Source organism: Mytilus edulis, chromosome 6 (assembly GCF_963676685.1).
Source record: "Mytilus edulis chromosome 6, xbMytEdul2.2, whole genome shotgun sequence".
NCBI lineage: Eukaryota > Metazoa > Mollusca > Bivalvia > Mytilida > Mytilidae > Mytilus > Mytilus edulis.
In genome coordinates this window covers 24,446,997-24,464,899 of record NC_092349.1, presented here as the reverse complement: position 1 = coordinate 24,464,899, position 17,903 = coordinate 24,446,997, and the positions used below count along the sequence as shown (strand labels likewise).

At 32.5% G+C, this 17,903-nt stretch overlaps 1 protein-coding gene and 1 long non-coding RNA gene across 2 annotated transcripts; one reads left to right on the top strand and one right to left on the bottom strand.

Annotated features, from left to right (window-relative positions):
- Positions 1–326: 326 nt before the first annotated feature.
- On the bottom strand, positions 327–3,128 carry LOC139527387 (uncharacterized). The gene is made up of 3 exons (XR_011665348.1): positions 3,004–3,128; positions 1,651–1,783; positions 327–443 (listed from the first exon to the last, which is right to left on the bottom strand). It is a non-coding gene; the product is annotated as an uncharacterized lncRNA (long non-coding RNA).
- A 1,568-nt stretch (positions 3,129–4,696) lies between these two features.
- On the top strand, positions 4,697–5,119 carry LOC139526299 (uncharacterized). The gene has a single exon (XM_071321428.1). It carries the CDS (start codon positions 4,697–4,699, stop codon positions 5,117–5,119), a length of 423 nt encoding a protein of 140 aa, XP_071177529.1.
- Positions 5,120–17,903: the final 12,784 nt, after the last annotated feature.

The window sequence follows — 17,903 nt, the reverse complement described above, 5'->3', positions numbered from 1 at the left end:
GTAGTTTACAAATATATATTTCTACACAAATTATACAACTCGTCTTAACATCAACCTATTACTATGTTAGGTCTGTAAATTTGCTTTCAAATTCGATCATGCTACTATGATATCGTGACACCAAATCGCCTGCACAGCAGCCATCCAACTAGACCACATGATCAACTTATACACACTTCTAAAAATATCCCAAAATGAAGAAAATAACTGAAATTCAATCAAATTAACTATTGCTTTTTTCCATTGACAAACCAGAGAAAGACCTATCCAAAAGTTAGGACTTCTTTTTTCTTATGTACATGAACCAATAATAAAATAATAGTATGTTTCTGATTTTTTGAAAATTTATTCCAAATTCTAGTCTTGTGTTGGTTGTATACATGGCATTCAAAGTTTTGGTTTTCTGCCCTCTAATCAGCTGGTGTTGTGTTGGTTTCCGGTCTCTGAAAAAAAAAATCATAAATTATAAAATAGTTTTTTTTTATCCCAACTTAGGAAGAACAGCAGTTCTTAAAAAATATCCTTGTTTAAACACAATCAATTTTTTTATGCGGGGTTGGTGGTATAATAAATCTTGCAGATTCATAATCATACTGTGTTGTTACTGAGATGTTTGTATCTTTGCCAATTTTATATACATATTTTGATAATGTATGTTAGAAATTTGAACATAATTTCAGCAGAATATGATAATTTATAACTTTTAGTTAACATGGTTAACCTTTGTCCTTGTTTAAAAGAAAGTTAATGAAATTATGGTTGTTCCATATAAAACTGTTTCCACCCCCAGGGACAACCTTTTTTTAATCCCCAGCACAGACAGAATAAAAAATATATAAGAACAACACTCCCTTTAATTTGCATCATGGTATTTCAAAAACAACCAACCCCGTATTAAAACGGGCGTATTAAAAGGAAGTATGGTTTCTCAAAATTGTCATTCATCAATTAATTTAAGATATTATTAGGATTTTACCTTATATTTTAATCTGACATGTTAATAAATTTATTATTCACATCATAACAGCAAGACCTTACACTACAGCTCAGGTGGATTTTGCTTTGTCTACCCGTCCACAGTGGGAGTGGGCACCGGGTGGGTAAAATTTCTAGCTTGTTAAATCAAAAGACTTGCAAACTTACAATCAATTGAAAAAATCAGATAAGCAATTATAATCAATATTTCTTACAAAAAAAAAGAATTATGGCTGGAGTGGGCACAGGTGGGCTGTTCACGGTGGGCCGGTGGATAAAACAAAATCCACCCAGGCTGTTGTGTATATCATATATGCCAATGAACGCAATCGTATTATTATCTTTAAATGAACAAATTATAATTTAATATATAAAATTAATTAAAGAATAAAGTGTCCATGAGCCACAAATGATGTTATCATTGAAGGACATACTAGTAACTTATAAAGAACAGTTAAACAGATGGTCTCCAAAATCAAAATCTGCGTTTTATGATAACAAGCTTTGTGTATAAATGTCATAACATGTGGTTCAGGCAAACTAAAGTTAGAGTTCAGAAACCAATTTTGAGTTCAATGTTCATGTACATGTATGTACATACAGTACAAGAGTAAAACCATATGGCCCAGTGAAGGAGGGCATAAAAAGAGCTGATCAACTGATCATGATGTTTACCTTTTTATATCTTGGTCCATCTTTTTGATCTGGTACATGTACATGCTTACATTGTAAGTATTGTAACTGTAGTGCATTCCACAACCTCAGACACATGATAACACATTGGATCTGTGGATTTTTATACAAGATTCTGGAAAATATCATAAATACAATCAATTATTTTCTATATTGATCAGTCTGTGTACATACTACATGTGTGTCAGTCCAACAAATCTTTGGGAGAACCAGGTAAGTGAAAAATGTACATGCATTCCATACCATAAATTGAAAAGCAAATAAGACTTCCCTATATACTGTTTTTTTTAACCCCAGTAAACTGGGTTATACCCTAATAAAAGGATAATTTTAACCAACTTTTCCCAACTGGTACGTGGATCTTGGTCTAAATAATTATGACATCTTGGAATGATTTTTTTAAAAAGTTCTGTGACGCCTATCTATGACAGTTTTTATTGGTAAAATTGTCTATTCCTATGTCAGACCCAGTAAAACATTGATTGTTTGTTGGTTTCGTTATGTTCAGTGGCAAATCTTTCATGCAGGTCTAGGACGACCACCAGTGATACAGTCTTCACGCTTGCAACTGGTGATACATGTACAATGTAGTATTATCATTAATAGGACGAGTTTGTAATATGCCAAGTTTGTAATGTGCTGAGATTGTATTAAATGTGGCAAGTTTGTAATGTGCTGAGATTACAATCAGGTAAAGGGGCGAGTTTGTTATGTACAGAGATATCTAAAAAAAAAATGTAGCTTCGCATTTGTGATATTGATCAGACTTTTATGATTCCGACAATATTTAAAAATAAGTGCAAAAAACACTTACAGCTTTTAAATATAAGATTATAGGAGGTATCATGGAGAGAAAACAATACACCTTATCGCTATTCCCGGCTGACCCGTCCGCTTGAACTTTTGACGTCAACAACAATCACTTTTCCATTGTGGCGTCAGACATTTTGTTTTATGACGTCAAAATTTTACGGGAACCTGTGTGATTTCCAGCAATGGCGGACAAATAGCGATAAGGTGTATTGCCCTCCCCCTTTTTTACTTTCTATAGACAATTACTTAATATTTCTTAAAAAACAACACAAGTTAATGGAGAAGTTTGAAAAATGGATTCATATAACACATATGTTGGCTTTAATATCCTGTACAATGTACCAGTGCAATAATATATTGACATTAAAAGAAGAAGTATCATATTTCAACTCGGTAACCAGTCAATGAGTCAACAGATTTGAACGAGGCGCCCTACACGGCAACAGATGTTATATTTTCTTGAATTATACTTGTTGTAATCATGGAAAACCTTTTTGAAGTAATGTGCAATTTATATTTTACCTTTTTCTTTGTTCTGGAATCTGAATCGAGATAAATATTTCACTGCAACTTTTATCACTGTTTTCAAAATTCAGGCGGTAAAAGTGCGCATGCTCAGAGTTTTCGTAGTATCCGGCGGTAAAACCCGAGGACTGCTGAACGTGCACTATTATAAAACGATTATAAAATTATTAAAAATAATAAATGACAAAACTTGATAATGGTATATAGTAAACAATAAATTTTCATATAAAATATTTATATGAGAACATTTAATTTGAATTTGTAATATTTTCTTTGATATTTTGGTGCAAATAATTTTAAGTATGTCTGTGCGGGGAAAAAGGGGGGATATTTTGAAAATCGAAAAAATCGTTAGCACATTTAAATGAAGGTGAATGATGTATTTAGTAAGACTCATAACCACAAAATTATCCCATAAAACCAGATTTTAATGTGTCAGCTGGTATTTACAGGGTCTGTTCACTACGTTATTATAATGTTGACAGAACGTAACAAAATGTTACGTCGAATTATGACAGTTATAAGCACGTTGTCACAACGTAATAAAATGTTACGTCCTGACAGGGTACTAAATTTACGTAAAGCCGACGTAATTTTATAACGTCGTCTCTACGTCTGCATCCAACGTTGGGTTTTTACGTTCTCACAACGTTGGTACGACGTACAATCAAGACATGACGTTCAGACGACCATTAACCAACGTTGGGAGTACGTCGTGTGTTTACTGGGTTACGAAGGATTTTGACAACTTTTTAAACACTTAAGTGTCTATTTCATTTGTATCAATTAGTTTATGTGAAAGATTTAAACTGATTTTGTCATTTAAAACGACCCGATTCACGCTCAATTATGAAAAATCTACCAAATATGCCAAAAAATGTCACTTTTCAGATGGTTTTCGTCAAAAGTGAAAGTGGCCGCATTCGTGTTCATCCTCAATCTTTATATATGTTATCTATTATCATAAAATACAACCTACATTTTAATATTAATGATGAACACGAATGCGGCCACTTTCGTTTCACACGAAAACCGTCTAAAATTTAACATAATGCTAGAATTGTGAAGATTCTGTAATTTAGCCTGACTTAATGGTGCTAGTACCTGATATTTGTGCATTGCATTGTCAAAAACAGCCCATTTTCATGTAGCAGGACCAGTCTACTGTACAATAAATATCTAAAAGTTTACATTTTAACAATTTTGTAAAACTGCTATATTTTGGGGCCAAAATGGGGTCTTACTGGACCTACTCCTTTATCTTTCTGCTTTAAAATGAATTTTAAATAAGGAAACATTTTTTTTTTGAATCTCAGAATATGATCAAGATTCTTTGATAGAAATTTAGTCATTGAATTTTCATTTCAATATACTAATGAAGTATTTTTAAGATGCTTGGATAGCAATTTAAATAGAGAGAACATAATTTTATCAATAAAACATCTCCATTCTATATATATTTCTTGCCAACCTACTTTACACAAATGAGAGCTTACTTTGGTAGTATATTTATATTGGGTTATAGCTATATAAGCAGGGTTGATGTTTTGGTTTTCCGTATAACCGCAATTTACTCAATTTTCTTTGTAATAAATAATTTTTTTTATATATGTTATATTAAAATTTTGTCTTTGGCAATTCATAATTTTTCTTAACTGCTGATACGATTGCAGCAATACTGGAGGCCAAGATGCAGGAACCATTAGAGGAAATTAGAAGACTACATACCTCGATTAACATGGCAAAACCAAACCAGCCTCAACAACAGAACAAACCCAGGTACAACAAACCAAGACCAAACTATCGACAAGGACAGGGTTACCAACAACAACACGCTTTTGTACCGCAACAACAGTACATTCAACAACAGCCAGTAGTGTATAATGGACAACAGTACAGCCAACCAATGCCAGCAGCAGTACAGAATCCATATCACCAGCAGCAGCAACAACAACAACAAGATGATGGTTCATGTGAAAATTGTGGTATGTTTTGTGGTACTAATTGCCCAGCAAGAAATAAAGAGTGTTTTAATTGTCATAAGATAGGGCATTATGGTCGTAAATGCAGAGGTTCACAAAAATCTGGTCAAAACCCCCCTTTTCACCGCTAGGGATTCGCGCCTGTCCCTAGGCATTTGTCAAAGGATAGGCACAGAGGTAGAAATTCTTTTGCAGAGGTAAATTTGGTATTGCCTATGCAGAAAAATACATCAATTATTGATATCAATGGCAGAAAAACACATGCATTGATTGATACTGGTGCAGAAATTACTTGCTGTAGCTTTGATTTTTATAGCAAGTTGGCCCTTTCTGATAAACTTTCACAATCAGATATTCCATCAATTAAAGGTGTAAGTGGACATAGGTTACAAGTGCTAGGAAAAGTTAATTTACCAATTTCATTTAAAGGTGCTGTTTTTAATTATCATGTTTATGTTCTGGATGGGCTACATCATTCTTTTATAGTAGGTTGGGATTTTTTACATGCAAACAAGATTAATATTGATTTTTCTAAAAGTGTTTTACAGGTACCAGATAAGGAAAATGCTGATATTCCTAAAGTATGTATGATACAGACTTCTAGTACTGGCCTTGCTAGAACGTATTACCCTGTCACTATTTCTCCATTTTGTGAAATGAATGTTGGTGTCAAAATTTCAAAAAGAAATTCAGGAGAAATAGTTCTTTTGGAACCAGTAAGTAATTTAGCGGATTCCAATCTTACGAGTGCTAAATGTTTGGTCAAAATTATTAAGATAAGAGCGGTCATAAGATTGATGAATCCTACAAATCAGAAAATACACATTCCCGCAACAAAAGTGCTTGCTTCTGTATCAGACATTGATTCAAATTGTATTCATGATTTAGATACATGTAACAACATGCCATCTGTTGCTAGTTTACAGCAAACTAAGGAAGCCAAGGAACCTATTAATTTTGATTTCAGCACATCTGATTTGAATTCTGACCAGAGACAGAAAATGCAGACATTTCTAGCTTCTTATAGAGATATTTTTGCTACTAATTTATCTGAATTAGGTTTTACTAATAGGTACAAACACAGAATTGAAACTTTTAGGGATTCCAGACCAGTCAAAATGGGATTCTATAACCAGTCTCCTCATATGCACAAAGAAACAGAAAGACATTTGGCTGAAATGAAGAAAAACAACATCATTAAAGAATCAACTAGTGAGTATCATTCACCTGTTATATTAGTGAAAAAGAAAACTGCACCGGGTCAGCCTCAGCAGTACAGATTTTGTGTGGACTTTAGAAAATTGAACCTTCAAACAAAAAATTCGTCCTTTCCAATTCCACGACTAGAAAACGTATTTGACACGATTGGTGAAGTGCAGCCTCAAATTCTGAGTTGTCTCGACCTTCACAGTGGATTTTGGCAAGTCGAGATGGACGAGGAAACCAGACATAAATCAGCTTTTATAACTCGCAATGGTGTCTATGAATTTCTGAGAATGCCTTTTGGTCTTAAAAATGCTCCTATAAGTTTTCAACAGCTCATGTCTAATGTTTTACGTGGTCTTAATTGGCAATTTGTTTTAGTTTATGTGGATGATATTTTGGTATTTAGTAGGAGTTTTGAAGAGCATCTTTCGCATCTAGAACAAGTTTTCACTCGTCTTCGTGATGCAAATCTCACATTGAAACCAAGCAAATGTGTGTTTGCAGCAAAAGAGGTGAAATACTTAGGGCACATCATTTCAAAAGAAGGTATTAAGGTGGATCCTGAAAAGACAAAAGCTATTAGTACTTTTCCTGTCCCTACAAGACAAAAACAGGTCCGCTCATTTTTGGGAATGTGCAATTATTATCGACGCTTTGTTGATTCATATTCTAAGATTGCCACTCCTTTAAATGGGTTGTTAAAGAAGGAAAAAGAAAGAAGTTTTAAATGGAATAGGGATTGTCAAGTAGCTTTTGACAATTTAAAACAAGCTTTATTAACACCTCCTGTCCTGGCTTACCCTGACATGAATAAACCCTTTATGCTGACTTGTGATGCTTCAAATTCAGCTATTGGTTTTGTTCTAGGTCAATTAGACAGTCAGAGAAAAGAGCGTGTCATTGCTTTTGGTGGTAAAAGTTTATCCAAAACTGAACAGGTTTGGAATACAACTGAAAAAGAGTGTTATGCAGTAGTTCAAGGTGTAAAAACATTTAACACTTATCTTGCTACTGGCAAATTCACTATATATACTGATCACAAAGCTTTGACATATCTCATGAATCAGAAGGCAAATACAGGTAAACTTACAAGATGGGCAATGGACTTGCAGCATTACAATTTTGAGATTAAGTATAGAAAAGGTTGTAACAATCAAGTAGCTGATGCTCTCAGTAGACGCTCATATCCTGAACAGCCTGACGATGAAAATGAAGTCGCAGCTGTAAAGGTATCTGAAGTGAATACTAGAACAGAAGCTAGTGGCAATGATAAGACTTTTGAGAGTATCCACGTGGAATTCTTTTATGATGATTACACTATGGTTGCTCCATTAGATCCCGTTATTGCCAGACCAGAATTGTCAAACCTTCCTGCTATTGCAAAGTTGCAACAAAATTGTCATGATTTTGGAAATATGTACAAATTTCTTACTCAGGGTATTCTTCCTGCAGACAATGATCAGAGTTCAAAAGTTCAAAAATCTGCTCAAGATTACTCTATCTGTAATAATGTTTTGTATAAATGGTTTCAGAAGAGAGTCAGAGTTGACAATGGTGAAAAGTGGATTAAACAATTATGTCTCCCTCAAGCTCTTAGAGAGGATGCTCTTTTAAGTTATCATGATAGTTTCGTAGGTGGTGCACATCTTGGGATCGAACGTGTTTATCATGCTTTGAGGCTTAAGTACTTTTGGCCTAAAATGCACCAAAGTATTGAAAACTACATTCGATCATGTGATCGCTGTCAGAGAATTAAAAGAGATACAAAGGGTAAGAAACCACCTCTTAATCCTCTGCCAGTTGACACAACCTTTGAAAGATGGCATATGGATTTTCTGAAACTCAGTAAAACTAATGAAGGTTATTCTTATGTGTTGCTTTTAGTAGATTCTTTTTCTAAATGGAGTGAGGCCTTTCCTATGAAAACTCAAGAAGCTTCTGAGGTTGCAAAGGTTTTATTTCGTGAGATTATTAGTCGTTACGGTGCAATGAAGTGTCTAGTTACAGATCTTGGTCGAAATTTTGTATCGAATTTGGTGAATGCTTTGTGTGAAATGTTGAATATTACAAGGCATCATACAAGTTCATACCATCCTCAAACAAATGGATTAGTGGAAAGGACCAATAGCACACTGATACAGGCAGTCAGAGCTTATAGTGATAAGGACCAGAACAATTGGCCAAATAAACTCCCTGGTATTTTAATGGCTTTTAGAAATTCTCCGTCAACTCAATCAACAGAGTATTCTCCCTTCTCAATGGTGTTCGGCAAGGAGATGAACTTACCTTTTGACACATCTGTTTTGCCAAAAGACAATCTGTCAAAAGATGCAAAACACCATTTAGAAGAAATAATTTCAAACCTCAAAATTACCCAAGATTTGGCTGCTGAAAATATTAAGCTTAAACAAGCAAAAATGAAAGAACGATACGACAAAAATACCAAAATTCCACAATTTAGGCTTAGAGATAAAGTTTTACTTAAAGAACATGTAGTCCCTGTCGGTCGTTCACCAAAATTAGTTGATAAATTTAATGGTCCTTATTACATAACTGACTGTGGGCCGAATTTCACATATAAATTAAGACGCTGCAGTGACCAGAAGGAACATAAATCTATGGTCAATGCGAGCAATCTTAGGCAATATGTGGATCCCACTGATTTCCGTGATCCGCCACAAGCTCCAGAACGTCCAGTTCCAGATAATCCACCCGATGCGCAAAATAACCAACCTGCAGATAATGATCAAGATGATCAAATTGCAGACGATGAGAGTACAGATTCAGTTACTAACAGTGAGAATGGAGATGAACCAAACAATGTTATTGATGATACGTTTCATGAGGTTGAGAAACTACTAAATAACCGGAAAACAAGAGGAATACAATATTTTCTTGTGAAATGGAAAGATGATTCCAAACCGACATGGGAACCAAAACAGAATATAGGAGAGGGCTTGATACAAGAATATTTTACAAGGAAAACTAGGAGAGGAAGGAGGAGAAAACAGAAAAAATATTTTACGAGGCCATAGGTGAAAACAAATTACTGTACAAAATTTCACTGGAATAACACAGATAAAGCTTTGATGGCGAATAACTCACTTACATTCAAATAATCTGGATTGAACTCCAGTTTCGAATCTGCGCAGTGGACCTTTCTTTAATTATTTGACCCTTTGATTAACATTTTTTTTCTAATTTCAGAAATTTGATAGGCAAATTATGATGTGAAGTCAAACCTAACAGAATGCATATGTGTTTTGTTGTCAGTAGTGCTAGAGTACGGCCGTGCTCATTCGACTAATCATCTTCTTTTTTTTTTATTTTAGCAATTTAGTGTCCTGAGAAACTAGAATCCATTCCAATATTATAGTTATGTATGATGAAGTTAAGTGTTCAGTGAAATGTTACCGAGAGCCAAAGTGGAGGAGTTAATTATTGGAGTGTATTAATATTTAGTTTATTTCTTTTTGTAGGATTTAGAACACAGTTATATTAAACATATTTTTAGATTACATTATGTCATAGAGATTGCAGATCGTGAGATTGCAGATCATGCGCTTACAAGGAGTGAGCATATAAGAAATCATTCATTTTCATGTTTTATATTTGAATTTTATATTGTTATATTGCCTATTAATATGAAAATGTATTGGTACTTTGACTTTTCTGTTGCACTAAAACACCTGGTTTACTTGATTTTTCATTATTGGAAAACTGCATCAGTACTATTTTTAAAACACACATATTTTAGTGTGAAGTGTTAATCTTCCTCCTCATATGCAAATTGGTGCCGTAATACTTATTAAATGCATATTTGCAAAGTAAAATCATTGAATAATTAGATCATATATCAAGTTGTACACCCGTTACAAGTGTATTAACATACATACTTTGAAATTTTGGAAGTGTCTTATTGAATATCTGCAATTATGACCATACATATATGTATTTTTAATTTTTTAACTTAAGTATTTTATGGGCATTAGATCACAAAACTACATTCACATGATTGTGATATATAAACATTGACTCTATATGAACTTTTACATTATGTTTATCATACTTTTATTCTTTTTACATGTATATATATATATAATTATTATTTTTATTTTATCAGTTCAGATGATGTTTCAAATTCAAGCTTTGGGACAAAGCTTAGTGAGGTTGAGGAAGAGTTGTTATAGAAAAATTATGAATTGCCAAAGACAAAATTTTAATATAACAGACCAAAACTTAAGTGAAAATTATTCAATTTTTACAATTTGAGTTAAAGTATTTTGAAGTTTAAATTTTATTTTATTTTCTAAAATTTCTCCTTACATAAGTTACATTATTTTTGGAATGTTAATTTTTGATAAAGAAGAATGACATACAACTTTAATATTTAGATTACGTAATTAAGACGGATAACAAAGAGACATGTAAGTGCTAAATTATTTACTTTGGATTATGTACCTTACATGTAAATTAAGGCTTTTGTTAAACAACCTTTTCCTATTACTCATGTGTGAAATTGTTTATAACACCTGTCACCCATGACTGGATTATTGACCAACCAGTGAAAATAGGTTGTGGTCAAGGGAGCTAAATTACAAGGTAATTTTTGATTGGTGAAAACAGGAGAAAGTTAAGAAATCAGTGATCATGTGACCACGCCCGCATGGAAACAATCTATGTTTTCAACGGTCACTTTGATTACTGATTTCAAATAATAAACATCAATATTTACTAGAACTTTCTCTTGTTTTACACCAGGTAAGTTGAAATATATATTTTGTATTTTTTGTTTTATTTAAATTAAAGAGTTTAAATTACCTTATATTTTTGGAAAAGCTAACTAAAGTTAAAATTCATTTAAGAAATTCACTTAAATTATTTGTATATATTTTGTAAAGATTTTATTTGTTTCCATTGAGATTAATTATTTTTATGTTGGTTACGCTAAGGACGCGATGCTTTTTATTTATGTAAACAATTGGAAAACGTTTCAAGAAGTGATTAATTCAAATCTATTTTATGTTTAGAAACATTTAGTTAATTTTATAATAGTTATTCGTAAAAGATTATTTAAAGTCCGGAAATATTTCATATTGTATCCGTATTAACTTTAAGTATTACAATGTCCAGGGGAGATAATTTGTAACTTTTATTTGCCGGGAGAAATGTCTTTTGTTGAGAAAGCATGATTAAGAGTTAAATCGAAAGCTAAATAACATAGACATGAGACCTTATATTCTTCTTTATTATTCTGTAAGTTGTGTTTTTATATTTTGTATATAGATTGCTTATTTAGTTCATAAATTAGGTTTTGGAAAGCGACACTTGTCCGCAAGATTTCAGTTTGTTTACAAAATAGTTTGAACATTTTGAATTGACTTTTGAACTTATATTTAAATTGAATTTAGTTAATTTTATTGTATAACACTCATACACGGAACTCGTGACAGAAGTACATGTTGTTGCTAAGCAACATGGGTATATTCTTTATTTTAATATTTTGTAAAAAGAGTAAATACTGTTTAGGAATTATGCAAAGTTATATTACATACCAATTTATTCAGAAATAAATTGTATTTGGTATTAGATTTTATGCGATTAAATATAGAAATAGTTTGGCAAAGATTTTATTAATTTTAAAGGTTTATTATTTCCATAGCAACAAGTTATTAAAAACTTTATGATGACAATCCTATGAATTAATTATGATATCTATTATTTAGTGATCATTATAACCAAATTCAGTCATCTGTATATAATTTAATTAATTGTTTCCCTATGTTTTAAGGTGTAAATAGTTGCTCAAACTATACCCTTTGGGTAGTGCTCCACATTTAATGGAGGAATATACAAGAAACTGAACTGAACTGATTATACAAAACATTTTAAATTAAGTATTCTTTTTAGTTGAAATGATTCGGTTTATTTAACATATTGTATTATGCATTAACCTGTACGTAAAGTTTTGTAAAGCTCTTTCACTTGATAAAATAGAGTTTGGGCAAGTTTTGTTTAATTAGTTAAAATTTGCATAGAGTTATGTCCCTTAATTTAGTTCATTTGTGAAATTCTAAATTTATTATCAAGTGAGACTTGCTATTTTATTGTGTAAAATCTGTAGCACTTTGATTACTGATTTCAAATAATAAACATCAATATTTACTAGAACTTTCTCTTGTTTTACACCAGGTGCTAAAAGTCATCAGACACAGCACAGAAAGTCGGTACAACATATATATATACCATAGAAGAAGGATATCGTTTCTGGGGGGCTTTTATAGTTTGTTGTTCATGCAGTGTAAGCTAATGCTCCGTGTTGAAAACCGTACTTTGGCCTATGATGGTTTACTTTTAGGAATAGTGACTTAGATGAAGAGTTTTCTTATTGGCATTCATACCACATTTTCTTATATTATTCTGCTCATTATTGAAGTCAATGATATATGATCTAATTATTCAATGATTTTACTTTGCAATGACTACAATAGTGATACATTTTAATATATACAGCCTCCTCTATTAATAACAACTGTTTCCTTTGAATCTTAAATAAGAAATAAGATAAAACAAAGGTTTGCATTATTTCGCAAAGTTTTGCATTGTAACGCAAACATTGGAAGAAAAATTTAAAAAAATGTGTGGCGCTAATACGTTTCCGTAGATTTTAAGAAAGGTAGTGCATATGTTAGTTAAGAATCAATGCTCACCCATTACATTAAGAATTGAAAAATCGTAATGTACAGCTGATAGAGTTGAGGATGAGTGTCATTTTTCAATCGAATGCTCACTTCATAACAATTTGAGGGAGGAACTCTTTCAGCACATTTCTAGCACATCTCGATGTTAACACAAGAAAACTTGACTATTATGGGGGATACTGACGATTGTATTGTTAAAATATAGTTCTTTTGAAATATGTAGTACATGTCTTCATACTGACTGTTATTTGAAAAATTTGGTTGGGTTCTTTTCTATTTTGTTTTGGCTCAGATTGTGACTGAGGCTAATGGTGCTATAAAGATAATTATATCATATTATTATTGTTGTAAAGTCTTTATGTTGTTCCAATCATTATACCGCCGCTTCAAAAAAAGTGTGGTATAGTGTTTTTCCTCTGTCTGTCTGTCCGTCCAGTTCATCCCTCCGTCCCATGAATATTTTCGTTGAATTTTTTCATGAACTACATTACAAGGATTTCTGAAAGGTTTATTGAAGTCGGCTATATCGTGTTATATGTTTTCAGATTCATCACTCAACCACTTCCTGTTTACCAAACACTTTTTACATGACAGCCAAGTTAAAAAAAAAATCGTCATATTTTTCTGAAGAACTACAATTTAATACAAAGATTTCTGAAAATTGGTTTCGGGGTTTATATTAGTCAACTATACTGTGTGATGCTTTTTCAGATTCAAAACTCAACAACGAAATATTTGGGCGAGGTATCATCAGTAGTTTGCATCATCATTGGTTGTTTATATGCTCTTTATAGACCCTTTAATTTGGAAAAATGAAATATTCTGTTCTGTTTTATTCTATATACAGATTTCGAATTGAGTATATAGAAAGTATTCGAACTACCTAAGCCTGATGTTATATATACAGAGTTATTTTTTTAAAAACATGTTTTTATATCTAATAATACAGACAGACATTTTTTTTTTATCCTGTTACCCTTATGATTGACTTGATAAGTGTTGGACTTATGGATTGTGGAAGTATTGGGCTGTCGGAGCAATGGATTGTCGTACTATTGGGTTGTTGTACTAATGGGTTGTCAGACTAATTGGCTGTTGGACTAATGTGCTGTTGGACCAACTGCTTGATAATTCTGATTTGATAGTTTTGCCGGTAAAAGCATAATTTTTTTAACGGGATTAGCACAATTCCAACCTAGTAGATGTATTCTATTTGTCTATCTCGTAGATCATGAATTTCATTTGCGGGATAGTAGTACAACAAAGCAGTTATTAATGATATGTTAATAGCTACATGTATATATTAAGAGAATTTCCATTATACTGGACTTCCGATATTAGCTATCACCCATTGCCTATTATTTTTTGTTTAAATCACCACCAACTTAAAATGTGTTCAATTTGCCTTTCCCTCTTTATCCACCCGTCCATCACACTTCAGTTTCAGTTTAGAAATGCATTGACCGAATGATTCTATTATTGGTTTGTTAATATTATGTTACGGGTCAATTTTGTGATTCAAGCTGGTGGAATAACATCTCAGACGGATGTGTGCCATAAGAAATTAAGAATTGTCTTATGTTTGTTAGGGCCATATATATCTTGCCTTTCCATAAGCCAGGTTGGCCCGGCTTTTGCAATCCCATGAAGTTCATCACCTGTCAACCTTAAACCAGTTGCTCCACAGAGCACCCCTTTATACGACCGCAGAGTCCGAATCCTGAACAGTATGGACACAACATTAAACCTTGATACAACTCTGAATTTGGATTGCGAATAGTTGACACAACATAGTTTTCTGACACAGAATGAATGTGGTCTAAGAACTTAAACTTACCTATTATGGTCCAATATCCTAATTCTAAATACATAGTTAGATTCATCATATCAAAGAACCACAAGAATTCATTTTTTGTTAAAATCAAAGTAAATTTAATTTTGGACCCTTTAGACCTTAATGTAGACCAATTTGAAAACGGGACCAAAAATTAAGAATATGCATTCACAGTTTAGATTCGGCATACTAGTATTTAAGAACCCCAATTATTCAAGTTTAATTTTGACCCTTTTGGTCCCTAATTACTAAACTGTTGGGACCAAAACTCCCAAAATCAATCCTAACCTTCCTTTATGGTCATAAACCTTGTGTTAAAATTTCATAGATTTCTATTTACATATACTAAAGTTATGGTGCGAAAACCAAGAAAATGCTTAATTGGGCCCCTTTTGGCCCTTAATTCCTAAACTTTTGGGACCAAAAACTCCCAAAATCAATTCCAAACTTTCTTTTGTGTTCTTAAACATTGTGTTTGAATCTGAAGTTATTGTGTGAAAATCAAGAAAAATGTCTAAATGGGCCCTTTTTTGGCCCCTAATTCCTAAACTATTGGGACCAAAACTCTTAAAATCAATCCCAACCTTCTTTTTGTGGTAAATAACCGTGTGTATAAATTTCATAGATTTCTATTAACTTAAACTAAAGTTAAAGTGCGAAAACCAATGATTCTTCGGACGACGAAACGCAATTATCTTTTCAAGTATCTACTAATGTATGCAACATTTAAACAAATCAACTTATACCCTCCCCCCATTCTCCAAAGCTCCCCCCCCCCCCCAACCCTAATGTTTCATGACATATTACATTTATTGAACAATCTGAAGAAAAAATTCCAGACAAGACTGTGAGTGAAGCAAAGACTTAAGTCATATTCCAATTTGAACGCTTTATTTATATGTTTTTTTGTACATAAATTTCTATTTATGCAGGTTTTTGGTGGATGATGCTATGGATAATATGTCTTTCCGTGGTAACAATTGAAGTCAACAACACTTAACGATTGCTATTTAAAGTTTTCGTTAGCTTTTATGTATTTTTCTTATCGGTTATGAAAAATTCAGGACATTTAAGCTCTTAAACTGCAATATTCTGCAAATGAAAACTCCGTTTCCAAGGAAAAAATCGGTTGCTATGGTGATAAAACTAAAAAAAATCCCACACATTTTTCTATTAAATTTGGTAAAGTAGTATCCAAACTTCATAACTACAGTGCTAACTATGCTGTACACATTTGCACTTTTCTGAAAAACACCAGAGAAAATGTGGTAATTGAGCAAAATTCCCAATTTCAGAAAAGTTGAAAATATGCATTTTTTCACAAAATTTTACAAAAAAATTACAAATTAGGCTGACATGCAATCTTCACTAAAATGAAGCTTAAACCAAGTTCTATCAATGTTATATATGAAAATTAATGTAAAATGTATGATTGTATTCATAATCAGGCTCTGAAATGTGGTGATTTAGCTGATTTTTGAAAGATTTTACAACGCTTAACAACCAAAAAATTGTGTGTCTGTTACCATGGCAACCACTCATATTTTCCCACTCAAAATTATTTTTTAAGCGTTTTTCACGTATTGCTTCTACTAGGCCAAATATAGATAAAATCTGAAACCCCCCATGTATCACATGTATATGGCACACTGCCTGGTTCTTATAAAGAGCTGTACTTAATATGCCTCACCTGTGTCGGATCTTCGTGCAATAATGCAAAATTAAATTAAACTCAACACTTTTATGTTTTAATTTGGCAAAACGTTCAAAGTCAATGTACTCAAGAGTAACAAACAAATCTCCAATGACATGCGAAGTGACAATTTTTTTTTATACAACTGCGAAACAACATTATTTACGTTATACCAAGATTGGTTCCTCTTTAACTGACAAATTACCTACACACTAGTCCATGTAAGTGAGCGGAGGAGGGGGAAACGAATCAACAAGCAACTATTCAAATTAAAGGTGTAGGTTCAGTAAGACCCCTTTTTGGCCCCAAAATATAGCAGTTTTACAAAATTGTTAATATGTAAACCTTTAGTTATTTATTGGACAGTAGAATGCCTCTGCTACATAAATATGGGCTGTTTTTGACAATACAATGCACATATATCCGGTACTAGCACCATTAAGTCATGCTAAATTATTGAAATCCTCATAATTCTAGCATTTTATTTAAATTTTAGACGGTTTTCGTGTAAAACGAAAGTGGCCGCATTCGTGTTCATCCTTAATATTGAATTGTAAGTTGTATTTTATGATAATACATAACATATCGTCGCTGGGCTTCTAAAATGTTGTATATTACAAATTTTTCAAGAATTTTTTTTCTTACAAACAGGCTTTGAAAATATTGGCAAAATGCATGCTTCCAAAATGTCGTATGTGAACTTGAACATTTTTGTAAATAGCAGTGACATAAAAACGTTGACATTTCTGGATCATCCAAGAACTTAAATTATTTTCACAAAAATAAAGAAATGTACAATTATTTTTTTCCCAAAGCCATTCTACAACGATTTTCAAGTTTTCATACAACATTTTGGAAGCAAACTTTACAAACAACTGACATTGGCAATTTTGTAATATGTCTTATTTCACACATTTTGATTGGTCTAACTGTATGCTATTTTGTGATACTAAAGATTTCCTCCCGCCCAGACCATTGGTGTCAAAAAGTATTTTTAGCCAAAAAAGTCATATACGACATTTTAGAAGCCCAGCGACGATATATAAAGGTTGAGGATGAACACGGATGCGGCCACTTTCATTTTTACAAAAAAAACATCTGAAAAGTGACTTTTTTCGGCATATTAGGTAGATTTTTCATATTTGAGCTTGAATCGGATCGTTTTTAATGACTAAATCTGTTAAAATCTTTCACATAAACTAATTACTTCAAATAAAATAGACACTTAAGTGTTTAAAAAGTTGTCAAAATCTTTCGTCAGATAAACCTGAAATTTGAGGCCAAAATCGGTCCTTACCGGACCTACTCCTTTGTAAATGTAATTACAACTGCATACCAAATATAATTACCATACCATTAGTGTTTTTTTTTAAACTGATGAAAATGAGACCTGCCTTATTCAGCTGCATTCCAAATTCACCAATTTACCAAAAGCGATTCCATTTAAAATGACTTACCAATAGCGAATCCTCTAAAATTAA

Coding starts and splice junctions, on each gene's coding strand:
- LOC139526299 (XM_071321428.1), top strand. CDS start 4,697: ATGCAGGAACCATTAGAGGAAATTAGAAGACTACATACCTCGATTAAC.